This window comes from Fusarium falciforme, chromosome 4, assembly GCF_026873545.1.
Source record: "Fusarium falciforme chromosome 4, complete sequence".
Lineage (NCBI taxonomy): Eukaryota > Fungi > Ascomycota > Sordariomycetes > Hypocreales > Nectriaceae > Fusarium > Fusarium falciforme.
The window spans coordinates 1,667,840-1,683,803 of record NC_070547.1 but is presented as its reverse complement, the minus strand read 5'-3'; the positions used below and the strand labels follow the sequence as shown (position 1 = coordinate 1,683,803).

The window sequence follows — 15,964 nt, the reverse complement described above, 5'->3', positions numbered from 1 at the left end:
AATGACCTTGCGCGGCCACGGAGGGAAGAAAAAACACAGGAATAAAGGCCGACAATGGAGATGGATCGAGACGATGGCGGTGGAGAATGGTGATGGCGAATGTGGCTCAGAAACGGCCTTCACCCACGCCTCGCATTATTCAATAGCTTGCAGCGTGTTGCCTGGTAGATACATAAACATGGTACCCACGGTCGCAATGCAGATTAACGCGTGAGTGCGCCAGTTCGGAGAGAAATCAAAGAGTGTTGCCTGACAGTTTGACGGGAGGGGGATCACTTGGTGTTGACAGTCCGGCTTGTTTGGAGCATCACGAGACAACAAATATTCACGAGAGAACACACAAACTCAAGAATTAAAATTCTTCAGCCATGGAACATTGTCCACTCGATGCTAAGATGATATCGTTGTCATTATTTCGTTCATCCCCCCGACCATGTCCTCGACGATGCTGCTACTCCGACTGTCACATCCTGATCAGATAACTAGGTAGTTGCAACAGAGATCTCGGAATAGGTGTACGAAGTCAGTGTTTTCCTTCCAAAAAGATCCTCCATCAGATGATCATGCGGTTGTCGCCTTGCTCTAGGAGCTGCCCTCCTCAGAGATGGCGGGAGGCTCTGTGAGGGTTGTTAGTTGATGAGTAGAAGCGACAAGACACTTGAACGTACCGGTGAGAGAAGAGCCATGAGACTCGCCAGAGTCGCTGTTCTCCTCCTCCTTCTTGACCTTGTCCGCCTGCTTGCCACGCTTGGCCTTGGGCTTGGGCTTAGCCTCGGCCTCTTCGTCCTCGCCAGACTCCTTCTTGGCCTTTCCGCGAGCAGGCTTCTTTTTGGCACTGCCAGCACCCTCAGCCTTGGCCTTGCGCTTGGTGGGAGTGGCGGGAGCGCTGTCGCCCCCAGCGAGGGCTCCAGGGCGGCTGATTCCATGGGCCTTCAGCATTCGCTCATATCGCTTCTGACTGTTGGTGTTTGTGTCAGTGCCCGCTTGGGCAAGGAGGGTGAGGAGGGATGGTACTTACGCGGCGGCCTTGGAAACGATGGCAAGCTCGTCGGCGACGGCCTGGAAGTCGGGCTGTGTATGTCAGCTAATGCGAAGAGATGTGAAGAGGGTCGAACTTACTCGCCCGTTGGACGTGTGACCAATGCAGGAGACGAGGAACTTGACCTGATCGGCGGGGTCTTGCTTGGACATGGTGACGAGTGTGTTTGGACTGCAAGCGCGTCAGGGTGAACAGAAAACTCAAACTTGAGAAGACAAATGCGTTAGGGGATACTGAACAGAAAGAAACAAAGAGAAAACTCACGATCGTTGAACGAGGTGTTGTGGTTGAGTGTTGCGCTGTGTTGCGAGGGGAGAATGTGCGTGATGAACAACAAAGTTGCGGATGGTGGAAAAGAAAAGAAGAGAAGGAGGAGATCCAAAGAGTCGAAGGACAATTTATGTCGAAAAGCAAACGCGTCGTGTCCGCCCAAAGAGGAGAATTACGACAGGCAGTGGTCGGGCAGTGTTGAAGGTGACTCTGAGCACCAGGTGAGGCCAGGCGACGATTAACCAAACAGACGACGTCCACGATAAGTCTTAACGGCCAATGAGCAAGGACCAGGTTTAAATGCACTGAAGGACGGGTTTACAGGGCAGTTTGGCACTCATCAAGGTCTCTACAGTGCGGTCACCGGGGCGACAGCTCTCTCCAGGCGCCAGCTCTTTGCCATATCGCGCTGTGAACTCGGACAACAGGCTCGAACCTCTATAGATGGGTGCAAATGAGGTCATCGATATTCTCAGCCCACGACCTCAAGACCTCTGGCTGTGACATGCGCCCTCAAACCCGTCCCTGTCTCCAGGAAGCCAGCACCGTAGATTCAGGGGCTAACTTGCGTAGCCTGTATCAATGCCTGCAGGCAGGAAAATGAAAATGTGACAAGCCCTAACCCAAGAGTGCACACCGAAATGAATGTTTCGATTGATACTGCAAGAACCGTCGTTTGCAGTCGTGTGCAAAAGCCGAGTGTTGTTGTTTGTAGGTAGTCACCTCACCTCCAAGCGTGGAGAGTTTGGAATGGATCACATCACAGGTCAACTGCACCAAGCCCACAGAAACAACATAGAGTAACGTCCATATGCCTCAATTTCGTCCTAGTGCCACATCTTGATAAGATCGACAACTACTTGAGCGGATATATCATGAACCCCAAGGATGCGGCCATACCGCCATCGTGCTTGCGACACCACATATCAACAAACCCGCCAACGAATCTCAGCCCGATCCATGCAAGTTCACTCAGTGTCGTCGTCAACATCCTCAGACTTGACCTCCTTCTTGTCCTCGGCCTTGACTTCACCCTTGGCCTCCTTGGTCTCCTCGTCCTCCTCGTCATTCTCGGCCTTCTTGGCAGCAGCCTTCTTGCGAGGAGTGGCGCGCTTCTTGGTGACCTTGTCGCCGGCGGCGGCCTTGCGGGGGCTGGCAGCGGCGCCGCTGCTGGACTGGTCGCGCCAGCCGTGGCGGACAGACATCTGGCGGAAGCGCTCTTTGGCGCACTTGGCGTCCTTGAGACCGAGAGTGGTGGCGACGGCGTCCCAGTCGGCATCGGGCTTCTGGGTCATGTTGTCGAAAATGGCCTTGATGAAGCGAAGCTCACCGTCTGTGAGGCCAGTGGGGGCACCCTCCTCGGTGGTGGTCTTCTTGGGAGGCATCTTTGTTGATGTGTTTGGGGCTGCGGTAGGGTTAGCTGTGAACTGGGAGGAGAGGTGCTCAAATGAAAGACTTACTGTGATGAAAGGTTTCTTGAAGAGAGACGAAGCTTGGAGAGAACCCAGGTAGTATCTTCAGATGTTTTGAAGGTTTGCTTGCGGGAGTGTAGAGAAAGGTGTTTGTGGGATGGAAAGCGTTTGGAGGTGAGTGTTTGGGCGGGGAGGTTTTATAGCATGGGGGGAGGCAGAAGAATTACCAGAAAACAGCGACAATAGCGAGTTGCAGCCACTGTAAAATGAAATCCAATAGCTATTGTTCTTCTGCATCTGTGCTGGAGAGCATTAGCTTGCAGTGTCAGGTCAGCCGTGAAACCGAGAGGGGCAGAATATGAGGCGGGGAAAGGGGGCATGGAGCTGAGATGGGTCAGAACGGGAGAAAACGAGATCGAGTGCCCGTTCATGGGCACAGAAGAGGTAATTAGGGCTTTCCATCAGGGTGCTCTCTCAGAGAGCAGAGCATCACTCGGTAGAGTATGGCAATATCACCAAAACTGATGCGGAGTGGTGATTCGGCCACGGCTTTCACTCAGCTGGCACTGTTTGGCCATGTTTGCAATCTATGCCTACGAGAAGTGAAAACAATGAAATCAAGTATTTTTTTGCTAGGCAAATGCTTTCATGTACCTAGATCATCTGTGTAATTCCTCATGATGTCGTATCTTGTGGTATAGTACAGCCACTTCAGCTATATCATCTACCTCCAGATCACACGTCCATCCTGGTTCAGTGAATCATTCCAAAATTCATCCACCATCATAACGTAGCCCATCATCCGAGATCGGCACTCTTGGTCGGGGCCATGCTGCAGAAGGGCAGGTTCAGAAAGGATCAGCCTTGGTGTTGCCAGGGGCGAGCTCGTCCTGCTGCTCGTCCTTGACGATGGACTGCTCCATCTCCATCTTCTGGTCCTGGTACTCTTCAGCCTCGGCAGGCTTCTCCTCTTCCTTCTTGACCCGGCTACGGCCCTTGCCCTTGGTGGTGCTGCGGGGAGTCTTGGCCACCTTGGAGGCGCCCTTCTTGGTCGGGGTGGTAGGGGCGCGGGGAGTGACACCAGTGTCGGTAGAGATACCAAGCTTGCGCTTGACCTGACCGAAGCGGACCTGAGATTTAAATGTCAGTCCAGGACATCTAGTGGAGTTGTCCCCAGGCGACAACAGTGGGTGGTGGTGGGTGGTGGTCAATGATGGGTAGGGCAGGAAGGATGCTCACCTTGGCAACATCGGCATTCTTGAATCCAGCCTCAAGGGCGACAGAGTCCCAGTCGACGTCGGCCTTGTTTCGGGTGTGCTTGACGATGCTGAAGAAGAGCATGGCCTCGGCGGCGGTGGGTTCCTTCTTTGTGTCGGACATGATGTTCGTTCAATGTCGGGTCTAGTCTACAAGGTCAGTGCAAACGATCATCAAAGGCCAAACAGGAACAAAGGCCATAAACATATTGAACTCACGTTTGGTGGATTTTATTTGAGTCGCCCTGCGATGTTGTTGTCGTGGGAGGTGTGAAAAAGGCGAAGTGTTTTGGAGGAGGGGAAGTTTTATTTCACCAGAGAAGGGGAGATTGTTTTCGTTTTCAGGCTTAGGCAGAAGAGGAAGCAAACGGGGAGAAATTCTGCAATCACAATGGCAGGCCTGTGCTGTTTCTTAGACGAGGTTTGTAGAAAAGGTGGTGAATAGGCCAGTCAGGTGCTCAGTATCAGAATTAACCAATCTGGGTTGACGATGCAAATGCTCGAGACAATGTCAACGAATAGGGACATTTTTCAGTCAGGGAAAAGGCCACTTGCCAAGTTAGTATGAAAACATATTCTCCATATTTGTCTGCTCGCTAATGAATGGTACGTAGGAGACGATCCTGCTAAACACGAAGTCAGTTGGCTGTATCAACGAGTTCTCGGAAAAGGAGAGCATCAACACATGACGAGTAGAAACAGATGGAAGGTAGGCCGCTGCAACACCAGAACGCTCAATTTCAGACTGCACCTACGGGATGCTATTATACAACTTCAATACCAAGCAGGCAAAATCCAGCAACCCAAACACGGCAGCCATTCCATATTTCGATTCCATCTTAGGATCATGTTGTAGTAGAGATGTTTCAAAAGCAAGCCATTACAGAAACAAAAACCAGACGCGAGCAAGCACCAAGAAGATCTCCAACTCGAGATAAATCATTGTCATTAATCATCAAAAGCAAAGGCGAAAGCATTCTACCATATCTCCAGTTTTGTACATGTGTCATCCTCTATCCGCAGTGTTTTTTCTTTTCCGTGGGTATCAAAAGTGATGGTCGTTGAAGTGATCGGTCCACTCGGGGCTGCAATCTGCCAGAGAGGCAGCGCCGAAGTCGATAGTCGCGGGGCTCTGGCCGCCGCCGACGGCAGTCTTGTAGGCCGTCAGGTCGTAGGCGGCGTCAAACGTATCAAAGGTTGACTGCCCCAGGGTGAAGTCATGGGAAGGCGGTGCCATAAGGTCCTGGGGACAGTCCATCGAAGGACCAAAGCCGTTGCGTAGTCTGAGGTCCTCGAGGGACGCAGGGTTGATGGCAAGACCATGGGTCATGTCATCGCTGCAAGGGGTGAGGAATCGAGGGTTCAAGTCGTCTCGGTTGTCGGTGAGGTAAGGTGATGAAGTCGACGCGGGAGAGAACTGGGCAAGATACCCAGGTTGACTAGGTTCCTGCTTGATCTTGGGACTCGGGCGAACTTGAGCATACGACGAAAGGTTCACGCCCGTCTCTGCCTTGATAAGGCTTTCTCTCTTGGCCGGTTGCGTCTTTTTCGACTTGGTCACCCGGGACTTGTCGGCAGTGCGGTTCCTCTTCTGCGGCTCATGTCCGTTGACGGTGGCACGGAATCTAGCAAAACGCATCCTCGCAGCGTGTCCGTTTGTGATGGGCTGGAGGAGGACGGGATCCGCGGCGACTTGGTTCCAGTCGATCTGTCCAGGATGGTAAGTGGGAGTGTCGGGCGTTATCCGCAGCTGAGGGACTTACGTCTTTAAGGTTCTTCTGGTTGAGGATGGCCAGAAGGAACCGAGCCATGGCGTTCTCGCTGTTGGGAGTCATTATGAATAGAGTATGGTATAGATAGTATTGTCGAGGACGAAGCAAGGATGGTATTGGCGACGTGCAGCGAGAACGAGGCTGCGGAAGCAGGCAGAATAGAAAGGACGATGGCGAGTATATAAATCAGAACATGTATTAGGCAGCTGTGGCTGTAGTTGCCTCAACGGGAGCGTGAAATTTTTGGAATCGGGATCTGGTAGCGGCCCGAATGCAAGGTTGCGGGTTGAACTGAGTCACAAGTGGTTGTCACCGAGAATCTCGATGCCGTGAACTCAAGGTTGCAAGGTTCGACAGCAAGGCTGAGGCACTCCCAAGGGCGATCGACTGGTTGCAAGGTGTTACAGGCGAAGGCGTGTGATAGGGAGCTTGCAGGAGGAGTTGAGGGTTTTCTGGCCAACAGGAGAACCAGTAGATGGACGAGGCGGAGGGGATAACGGGCCGGGCAGGGCCTCTCGGCGGGAAACCCGTCGGGGGGGTGTCAGCTGAGCTGTGCTAGGGAGAATTTGACGTGTTGGAGCTGGTGTGCATGTGTAGCGCAGCAGTAGCAGATGTGATCATGTAAGGAGTTGAAGCCTGAGGAAGCGTGAACTGCAGAGGGAACAGGTAGAGGTAGAGGCGCAGCAGAGGAGGGAGGAAGGAGAACAGAATGGAAAGAGCCTCTGCTGAAAGGGGGCGGCAGATGCTTGCATTATGTATGTACCAAGACTCCCGCTCTCTGCGATGCCACCATCTTCCTTTGTGGGGGAACAGCGAATACGCAGCGCAGGCAGCCCAGGGGATCCATGGATCCAGGCACACATGGGATGGGGCCTGTGTAATCGCACTGTAATGCGCAAGCCCATCTAGGGCCGAAAATGTCTGAGATGGCGGTCATGATGCCCCATAGTTGCCTGGTGCTACGACTTTTTTTTCCTTGTTGGCTCGAGATGATCCCTCCCGCTGCTGATGGATGGATGGACAAGGAGAGTAAATGGGGCGCTCGCGACGAGGGGCTGTGACGGCCGCGAGCACCGCGTAAAGTGGTTGCCCACCCCCCGCTAAAACCCACTAAATCAGAGTCTAAGACCGCCCCCCATGTCCCCTGCCGCCGGGGCTAGGTGTGCTGCAACCACTACATTACAGCGGCTCGCCGCAGGTCCCAGCAATAGGTTTGCATCCAGATTCGGTTCGTGAGAGACAGATTCGACAATTGAGACAGCAAATATCACGCTCTCTCTACGGAGACTTTTAATTATGGAATGAATGGAGTTTTTCTATTGCGACTCATCTGCGACATGTCCAAGCCTTGTCAGGCCCGCCCGGGAGCCGTGCCGACTCCTATCACTCAATTGCGCCACGACAAACGGAAGACAAGCTTTTGGTCCGGATCTCAATCGACAGAGGCAAGCTAAGGCGGGCTTGGACAGGGGTGTCAAAGCCTGGAATGGAGTGAAACCACAACGTGTGACTCATTCCGCGGGCCACCGACGAATTACCTCTGGCACATCGGGCATCCGACATGTAAGAGCGCAGGGGGGGGAACGATATGGGGTGGACATGGTTGGGCGACCTGGTTATCCCATGGCGATACAGTAGCTTGGACGGCCTCGTGGCTTCGAGTCTGCCGATGGTGTCTATATCTATTCTACAATTGGCTCGGGCATTTGAATTGAGCTGGAGCTTGTGGTGTGCAGGGAAACAAAGAGTTGATCGTCCAATGCATGTTGGGCAGAGTAAATTGCCTGAATCGCAAGGAAGTGGAAAAGGCAGCTGAACAGACCTCACCCCCTATGACAAACCCAAACAGCCTCGAGAATGAGAAAGAAATGATTGCGCCATGCAGCCGATCCATCCAGGTTTGCTTTGCCCTTTTCTGACGCTCGGCTGAGGGGTGTGGCCTGGAAAAGTTGGAGGATGGTGCTCTGCCGGCCAGCGTCGCAAGCGGTGACGAGCAACACGACGAGCAGCAATTCCACCGCCAGACGAGCTCTGAGAGTCTGGAAAATTCGCAGAGGGTATAACCTAACTCGAAAAATGCATCTCGAGGGCAAACGGCTGCATCTATGGTCGCGCATGCGCCCCGAGAAGACAGCAACCGTCGTGGAGGGCATGGGATGAAGTGGGATGGGAAACGCGACGGGCGCGAATCTGGTGGGACACTGTGCTGCCTGGCTCCTCGCCAAGTCACCACGAAAGCACGTGAGCCCCTGGCTCCTCGTAAATTGTCTTCTCCCTGTGCTCCACCCGCGTGTCCTCTTTTCTTTCCCCCTTGCAGGAGCTGACGCGAATTGACGCCTGGCTGACGGGGTCGTCCGTTGCCACTCCGTCAATGCTCCGTTTCCGAACCGTTCTCCGTCTTGAATGTCTGGACCGTCGCTGAAACGCCTTTGTCTGTCCAGACCGTCCTTGACTCGTAACCTCCTCTCTTGCGCCCGGCTAAACCATGGTATACCCTCGGTTAAGCCAGAGCATCTAAATGACAGAAGCATCATCGAGTCTCGTCATCAGAGTGAGATTTGACTTTTGTCCTGGCGAATTGCCTTTCAACAAGTCCTTGTCGTGATGATCACCCTCGTCGACCGTCAACCGTCTCAATCCCTCGTGGATTTACAATTTTCCCTGCAAAAGCAAATGCTGTGCAACACCAGCCCTCGGGACAAACATTGATCCGCTCCGCCACTACCCCATGCCAAGGCGACGCTCGGGCCACATGCCTTCCAAGGTCCCCCAACCTCCCGCCTCAGTGGCTCCCTTAGCAATTTCTCACTATCAATTTTCCCATTGATCCAGCCGTTGCCTTAACAGCATCTAACCACCTCGAGTCGTCTTGTCGTCCATCACACTTCTGTGTTCCGTCCTGCTTGCCCCGGTGTCTGTTACTGTCCATCGTCATGAATAACAAGAATTGGAACGACAGAGCAGACAAAGATCTGTTCTTTACTATACTGTCTGTCAAGAACATTGGTGTCATAAGCGGCGCGGAATGGACCACCATTGGCAATCACATGAGAGGCCTTGGATATGGTTTCACTAATGAAGGATGTCGGTAAGTTGTCGCGATCTCTTCTTATCAAAGTGTCATTGGAATTGCAACACGTGATGGTTCATCATCTGATCGTGTTCCGTGTTGCTTCTTTATGATGGATGAGTGTTGCTTGCGCTTCTCCTGGGTACCTTACACGCGCCGTTGGCGTTACATGTACTTGGCTCATATGAGACATGTCGATCGACCGAGGCCAACCAAGATACTCGACCCAGACATCCTACTCTTCCAATTTAACATGTCCTTCATGATACTGCTAGACATGCCACTAACACTGGTCCAGTCAACATTTCCAAGGTCTCCGACGAGCCCAGAACAAGGCAGAGTCCAATGGTGGCCTCAACGAGAACTCACGCAAGGTTGATCCAACCCTGAACCCGATTACTCGCCGTCCAGGTCCTGGTCGAGGCCGGCCCAGGAAACAGCCTCCTGTTCCCGTCGCTGGTGTCCCCGGAGAGGGTATTCCCAACCAAGCCATGGGTCTTGTTGCACCAGGGCCGCACGCTCAGCCCGTTCAAGGCTATGGTGTCCCTCCTGGTCAAGCCATCCTCCCTCAGCCAATGCCAACCACCGCAGCTGTTCCTGGTGCTGTTCCGGCTCCAACTCCAACTCCTGCTGCGGCCACTGTGCCTGGTCCTCCTGCCCCCGTTGCTGCTGGACCACCCGCTGCACCTCCCGCTGGCCAGTTGGTATCTCATGCGACATATCCCAGTCCGCCGCGTGCCCCTGAGCTTCCCCAAAATCCCCCACATCTACACCCTCTCCAGCATGGACCGCAAAATCAGGAGCCCCGACAAGAACCTCCCCGAGATCTCAGAGAAGGCACCAACACAAGTTCAACCTCTCAGCCTCCAACTGCGGAACCCAATCATCAGCCGCCTTCAGAATCTGTGGGGCCTTCTGAACACCTCGAAGAAGCGAACGAGGACGTTGACGCTGATGCTGATGCCGATGTGGTGGATCCTATCGCCGGCGTGGATGTCGATGGCGATGCTGATGCTGATGCCGACGGAGACGAACCTGCTGCCAAGCGACCGCGACTAAACTCACCAGATCCGTCCAAGGAGGTGATGGACGATGAGGCTGTTCTGGCGCTTGCAGCCCACAGCGGCCCTGCTGACCCATTCCCTTCTGAGTAAGCCATTATCAGTCCAGTCTTGTCGTGATTCAAGATGCTAACCTTTACAGTTTTGCTACGTACGGAGAGGCATGAGAACCAGCAATTTGCAACAGTGATACCATGGGCACAGGCGTTAGAAATCGGTAGAAATCCGGAGTTGCTCGAACTCGATCTCTTGTTGTCGGGGATCAATAGGTTTAAGCGGGGACGGGGTCTTTTTGCGCGGCGCACACGACGCCGCAGGGTACTACTACTACTACATACATGGAACGAACCTCGATTGTTTGGAGTTTGATGGCGAATACATGTACGGTTACATGCCTATCTACTTGCCAGGAGTGGTGAGTCTGATGGGAGATGTAGATTACCTATGGCAGCTATCATGGGTTCAACGAACGAACGAGTTGGCTGTGCCGGTGACGTTGATGATTGTGACTGATAGAAAGGTATCCTAAACATGTACTAGGTTGATTCACCCGGCCTTGGTCCTCGTGGGTATAAATTCTCGGCTCAAAAGAGCAGCCTAGACTTGTTCCTCTTCTCTCTCGCATCCTCACTTTGCAACCTCCTCATCAGACAACACCAACCTCCCAACACACCAACACAAAGAAACCAACCCTCGCAGCAAAGCCAAGATGCCCAACACCAGTGACTGGGACAACGCCGACTTCCTGATGGACCTCGGGATCGCACTCTTCACGGCCGCGCAGGCCAACAAGGCGCTCCCCGTGCCCGTCAAGGAAGCCGTTGAGGCTTATCTCAAGGAGCGCGGCTGGAAGACCTCCTTTGACGCAGTTCGGTAGGTGACCACTTTCCTTTTTCTCTGGAACCAAACTTGAGGGACGACTTGGCTGTCGAGATTGCTGCTTGGCCGGGGCAAACACTCGCCCTCTTGAGCAGCGGCAACTCGAGACTGAACCCATTTCCCTCCAATTCGAGCACGCATTTCCCTGCACATGATTCACAGAGCTTCGAGCTGCACCTGGATTTGGAAGCCTAAATCTTAGGACCTGAGGAGGTGATAAGTCTTCTCCTCTCTCATCTCATGCATCACATCTCCTCATCCATCCTCCATCAACCCTGGGCTGCACCACGTTCCCTCCTCACCACCACCTCTTTTACCCTCCCCAGCACGTCCACACTTGTCCGATATACACAATGGCCAAGCGTCAGACCATGCAGTGGGACGCCAACGTCCACGAGGACATCCTCATCTGCATGTTCCAGCACCTGAAGCTGAGCAACGAGGATTGGACCAGTGTCATGGCCGAGTTGCAGAAGCTGGGGTACACATTTACTGAAAGTGCTCTTCGGTATGAATTGGCTTGAATTACGTTCAATTTCTTTTACCTCTCCATGTTTTGCTGCCTGGCTTTTTTTTCCCCCTTGCTCTGCTTCCTCTCGCTCTATTTACATTCACCTTTTCCCACCACCACCCCTCTTCCAAACTTCACCTCCAATCTTCACATCCCACTTCTCGTCCTCCACCACAGCTCATCTCTTATTCCTCTCCCATCAACCATCTCTACTGTCATCCCAACCTTTCTCCTTCTTCATCAATCATCACCATGTCTGGAAAGCCATCGCGCGGTTGGGATGCCAACTCCCACGAGGACCTCCTCTTGACCCTGCTGGAAGAGATAAAGCCCTCCCGAGCCATCCTCACCAGTGTTTCCGAGCGGATGCGCGAGAAGGGTTACTCGTACTCCTTTGATGCCATCAAGTACCACACCCTTCTCATCTGCTATTTCTCTTGTCGCCAAACACACTCCTGCCCGAGATCAAGCTAACCATCAACAGCCAGCACGTCCAAAAGCTTCGCAAGAACCGCGACACCAACGCCACCAACGCCCTCACTGCCATCCAGTCTGCCGGCGCCGGCTCGGCCACGACCACCCCTCGCAAGAAAGCCACTACCACTCCCCGCAAGCGCAAGAACGCCAAGAACACCCCTGCCGATGATGACGACGTCGAGGACGAAAAGATGAAGCTCAAGCAGGAGAACGACGACGAAGGAGGTGATGAACTCGTCTCTCCTTCGCCCATGAAGCGCGCCAAGAGAACCCCCAAGTAAGTTTGGACTGGTATACACTTCATCTTCTATTCACTTGCTGACTACTTGGCAGGCCTGAGCCTAAGGATGGAGAGCTCGAAGCAGGGATTGAAGGAGAGACCTAATTCTCTTCCTTATGTCGCTATCAAGTAAGCTTACTCGTCCTTTTCTCGCAATATACCGCCGCTGACTTCCTTGTAGTTTGGTAGTGGAGGGTCACATGGATCAATCCAAGACTCATGCTTGGGTGTTTATCTCCCTCGTCATCCTCAGATCAACAGGGACTGCGCAGGACACACGTCACCCTTGAGGATGTTCTTTACATGAATGGATGGATGGATGGCGGGCTTCTAGGCCTATGAACGAAGGCGCGAGGAAACATGGTAATGGCACAGGCACAAGCCTCTGGATGTAACAACAGGATTGCCATATGAGGCAATATCACGAGATTTCTATCACGAATTGATGACATGAAAGACAGCCATGCATGAACTTGCACTTTGTGATGTCTGACTTAGCGGGTGCTGCTATCTTGGATGAGCAGTCCAGCACTTGATTCACCAAGACTAGAATAGGGGTATTCTGATTTCCACGAATAGGCACCGAATTGGCTGCAGGTTGCGTAGAATCTCTTGTCTCCCATTTAGTGCATATACGAGCACATACTGGAATTGGGCGGATTCTACAATGGACATTTAGCATCTACAATGAGAACCAGAAGCACCCACAATCGTGAGTTGAGAGGTGATATTGCTCTGCCTGGAATTCCATCTCCCACTCCAGTATTGCCATTACCAGATCATCATTTAATCATCACCGAAAATGCCATGATGGGGTTTTAGTGACTACACAATACTCCAATAAGGCAGTATCTCCAAAATAATCAAGCTGATGTTTAAATATAAGGCTTGACAAAATGGGCACTGATAACGAATATACTGCCATAACCGTCACTAACAATAGGCAGCCGAGCTCTCTTCCCATTTACCTTATTCGCCATTTATCCTCACTTCCTTTGGCTTCTGCTCTCCCTCTCTTCCATCCCCCCTCCTCTGAAATCTTCACATTCTTCTTTAAATCCTTCCACCTCCCTTTCACCACCAACACTCTTCATCCTTTACCTCCCACACAACTCTCTCTCTCTCTCTCCAACAAAAACAACAACAACTCCCACCCTCTTCATCATGCCTCCCGCTGAGAAGAAGTGGGACGCCAACGCCGAGCGCGACCTCTGCGTCGCCGTCATCATGGGCGCCCAGGATGGCGATCGCATGCGCTACAACTGGCCCAAGGTTCACAGCGCCATGGAGGTACTTGGCTACTCCTTCACCAAGGATGCCATCTCGTAAGTCTCTTTCATCTTCCCTTTTCATCCTCTCCATCTCCTCGAAATCCACCTCCATGATGCTGACCGCCAAGCAGCCAGCACTTTAGCAAGTCCATCATGCGCGACTTCAAGGCCCGCCACGGCGAAACTACCAACGGCAGCGCTTCCACTCCTACTTCCGTCCCCAAGAAGGCAAGCCAAAAGCGCGCCACTCCCGCCAAGGGTCGCAAGAAGAAGGCCGCATCCGAGGAGGATGACGACGACGAGACCAACGACCCCTTCACCGACTCTCCCCTCGCCAAGAAGGTGAAGCGGATGCAAGAGGATGAGGAGAAGGACGTCAAGCCTGATGATCTCGGTGATCGCAAGCGCGAGCGCAGGTACGTTTTTACCTTTCCTCTGTCCAGTGCCAAAAACTGACTGTAGACAGTGCCACTGCCGCCAGTCATGAGGCCAGATTCGAGGCTTGGCTCGAATCTGGCAAGCAGGAGGAGGCCTAGGCTCTCACTGCGAGGTACAGACATTTCTAGTTCATATTTGAACCAGCTAGTCTGTGTATTTGAGGGGTCATGACGCTTTGGGGATTTCAGCAAAATTGTAGCCTTGGGAGGACTGGGCAGGAAGATACCCGGTGCCTCTAATAAATGGAAAAGGGTTCATGATGATCCTTTCGTGTGTGCCGTACCATCGTGTCTCCTATAAGTTAAAGTCATCAGCCACGAGTGACGAGATAGACTTTGTCCGTCTGCTGCCAAGCTGTAAACCACCACTAACATTGTCTCACCATTAAAATCATCAAATGGCCAATCTCCGTCATTCATATTGTCGCGGAATTCGTAAACTTCCGGCCAGAATCCTTGAAGCTACATACACAAGTCCCCATCCCAAAGATGACAGCCGTGTCCGATACCCTCCAAAACGCCGCTCAAAATACCAAAAGTGCCACTGTTTATCTGGGTCGTCGGCCATCAAGTCGGTTCCCCTCACTAGTGCCCTTCTTTTCGGGCGCCTTGGACTTGTCATCTCCTTCGCCCTTTCTCTTAACCGCGCCTCGGAGGGTCTGGCCCTGGCCGGCAAAGTGAGGCCTGTTGGCGTTCTCCTTCTCTTGCTCCTTGTCTGCTTCTGTCTTGACCGGCTTAATCTCATATCCAAAGAAGAGCTTGTTGGGTGGCAGACGGAGAGCTGCCGGGGCGCCATCGCGTCGCTTGGGCAGTCCCGGGATGTCCGCTGGGACAGGCACAGGAGTCGCCGGCTTAGGGGTCGAATTCTTGCTGCCCTTCTTCGCCAACTTCTGACCCTCTCCCAGGAAGTTGGTGATGTTGCTGGTTACTGATGGGGCCATGGCGCTGTAGTTGATGGCTTGGGCCATGGTGCCCTGGTTGTGTAGCAGACCTCCAGCAGGAACGCCGCCACCTCGTGTGCTCCTCGGGGTGCTTGTGCCACTCTTGCGCTCGGGCTCGACGTATCCGACAGGGGGAGCAAACTCTACCGACACGTCCGTCTCGATCATACTAACACCCATCTTGTCCGTCTCGGGCTTCACATCGAGGACAGCCACCTCGTACACTTCGTCGTTGTAGGCAAAGTTGAAAACATCGCCCTTTGTTAGGGTAGCAAAGTTGCGGAAGGCCTTCTCCAGAACAGCCTTGGGGTCGCTGATCTCGAGAAAGCTAACAGACTGTGGCTGCAACTTGACCATCTTGGCCAACTCCAGGGATGTGGTCCGGATCTGAATCATATCACCAACGTCCATGCCCAGTGTTTCCATCATCTGTACCAAGTCAGTTTCCAGCTCTCTCTGTGAGGCATGACGAAGGAGAATAATACCCATTGCGGAATATATGCTCGACCCTCCTCTGCGATAAACTCCAACACACCCGCGTGCGAGTGCTTTCCCTTCTCGCCGTTGATCAACTCCATCAGCAGCGGCCACTGGACGTGGAGCTTGGACACCTTGTCAAGGGCCGAGGGAGGGAGGATGATCTTGGATCCATAGTTGAGCTCCGGTCGTTCGGCTCCGGGTGCCATGATGAGGGGATAGCATCGATAGTATTCGTCGAAGCGTTGCACGATGGGTCGTCGTCCATGGCGAGCCATGTTGTAGAGGTGGTCCGGATTAGCGGGATCATACCCGCGGCCAAGGCCTGAGTACTATGGTCTTGTTAGAAGCTATTCGGTACCGATACGGGAAGTCTGGGAGACATACCATGGCGACGGCTGCTTGATCGTGAACGGATCGTTTGGTGATGTGGCGGGGCCAGGTTCGAGGTATTCGGGAGCGGTCAAGGAAGGATCGATCGAGACTGTGCGAGGCTCGGATATACAGGACGATTACTCTCTCTGAATCAGCAAAGGTGAAGAGGGAGTGTCGGTGGGTGGCTGCGTTGGCTTGTGGGATCCAAGGTTAGGTAAGAGGGAGCTTCTTGATGGTGGTCGCAGGTGTCTCTAAGGACCACCATCACTCACGGTAGGCACAGGCACAGGCTCCTGCCGCGTGGGGGGGTGGAGGCTGCCGAAACGGCAGAGGCAGCTCTTGGATGACGCAGTTGGGGCAGGCTGACAAAAAGAATGCACGTTGGTAATTGGTTGCAGAAATAAGGCAGCGTCTTTATGGGTTTTTTTCTGTTTAC

At 53.2% G+C, this 15,964-nt stretch overlaps 9 protein-coding genes across 9 annotated transcripts; 4 read left to right on the top strand and 5 right to left on the bottom strand.

Moving 5' to 3' along the window:
* Positions 1-582: 582 nt before the first annotated feature.
* NCS54_00527900 (Hypothetical protein) lies at positions 583-1,191 on the bottom strand (the record flags this gene model as incomplete). The annotated part of the gene is made up of 4 exons (XM_053150791.1): positions 583-617; positions 669-958; positions 1,019-1,071; positions 1,120-1,191. 4 exons carry the CDS (start codon positions 1,189-1,191, stop codon positions 583-585), a joined length of 450 nt encoding a protein of 149 aa, XP_053006766.1.
* Positions 1,192-2,277: 1,086 nt separating this feature from the next.
* Positions 2,278-2,694, bottom strand: NCS54_00527800 (Hypothetical protein; the record flags this gene model as incomplete). The annotated part of the gene is made up of 1 exon (XM_053150790.1): positions 2,278-2,694. The coding sequence occupies one exon, from the start codon at positions 2,692-2,694 to the stop codon at positions 2,278-2,280; it is 417 nt and encodes a 138-aa protein (XP_053006765.1).
* An 875-nt stretch (positions 2,695-3,569) lies between these two features.
* Positions 3,570-4,101, bottom strand: NCS54_00527700 (Hypothetical protein; the record flags this gene model as incomplete). Its single annotated transcript, XM_053150789.1, has 2 exons — positions 3,570-3,851; positions 3,961-4,101. The coding sequence occupies 2 exons, from the start codon at positions 4,099-4,101 to the stop codon at positions 3,570-3,572; spliced, it is 423 nt and encodes a 140-aa protein (XP_053006764.1).
* Positions 4,102-5,022: 921 nt separating this feature from the next.
* NCS54_00527600 (Hypothetical protein) lies at positions 5,023-5,812 on the bottom strand (the record flags this gene model as incomplete). Its single annotated transcript, XM_053150788.1, has 2 exons — positions 5,023-5,685; positions 5,741-5,812. The coding sequence occupies 2 exons, from the start codon at positions 5,810-5,812 to the stop codon at positions 5,023-5,025; spliced, it is 735 nt and encodes a 244-aa protein (XP_053006763.1).
* A 2,870-nt stretch (positions 5,813-8,682) lies between these two features.
* Positions 8,683-10,047, top strand: NCS54_00527500 (Hypothetical protein; the record flags this gene model as incomplete). Its single annotated transcript, XM_053150787.1, has 3 exons — positions 8,683-8,837; positions 9,118-9,969; positions 10,023-10,047. The coding sequence occupies 3 exons, from the start codon at positions 8,683-8,685 to the stop codon at positions 10,045-10,047; spliced, it is 1,032 nt and encodes a 343-aa protein (XP_053006762.1).
* A 542-nt stretch (positions 10,048-10,589) lies between these two features.
* Positions 10,590-10,954, top strand: NCS54_00527400 (Hypothetical protein; the record flags this gene model as incomplete). The annotated part of the gene is made up of 2 exons (XM_053150786.1): positions 10,590-10,753; positions 10,855-10,954. 2 exons carry the CDS (start codon positions 10,590-10,592, stop codon positions 10,952-10,954), a joined length of 264 nt encoding a protein of 87 aa, XP_053006761.1.
* A 158-nt stretch (positions 10,955-11,112) lies between these two features.
* On the top strand, positions 11,113-12,028 carry NCS54_00527300 (Hypothetical protein; the record flags this gene model as incomplete). Its single annotated transcript, XM_053150785.1, has 2 exons — positions 11,113-11,267; positions 11,755-12,028. The coding sequence occupies 2 exons, from the start codon at positions 11,113-11,115 to the stop codon at positions 12,026-12,028; spliced, it is 429 nt and encodes a 142-aa protein (XP_053006760.1).
* Positions 12,029-13,191: 1,163 nt separating this feature from the next.
* On the top strand, positions 13,192-13,834 carry NCS54_00527200 (Hypothetical protein; the record flags this gene model as incomplete). Its single annotated transcript, XM_053150784.1, has 3 exons — positions 13,192-13,352; positions 13,430-13,714; positions 13,765-13,834. 3 exons carry the CDS (start codon positions 13,192-13,194, stop codon positions 13,832-13,834), a joined length of 516 nt encoding a protein of 171 aa, XP_053006759.1.
* A 449-nt stretch (positions 13,835-14,283) lies between these two features.
* On the bottom strand, positions 14,284-15,543 carry NCS54_00527100 (Hypothetical protein; the record flags this gene model as incomplete). The annotated part of the gene is made up of 3 exons (XM_053150783.1): positions 14,284-15,105; positions 15,162-15,485; positions 15,541-15,543. The coding sequence occupies 3 exons, from the start codon at positions 15,541-15,543 to the stop codon at positions 14,284-14,286; spliced, it is 1,149 nt and encodes a 382-aa protein (XP_053006758.1).
* Between the last annotated feature and the right edge of the window lie 421 nt (positions 15,544-15,964).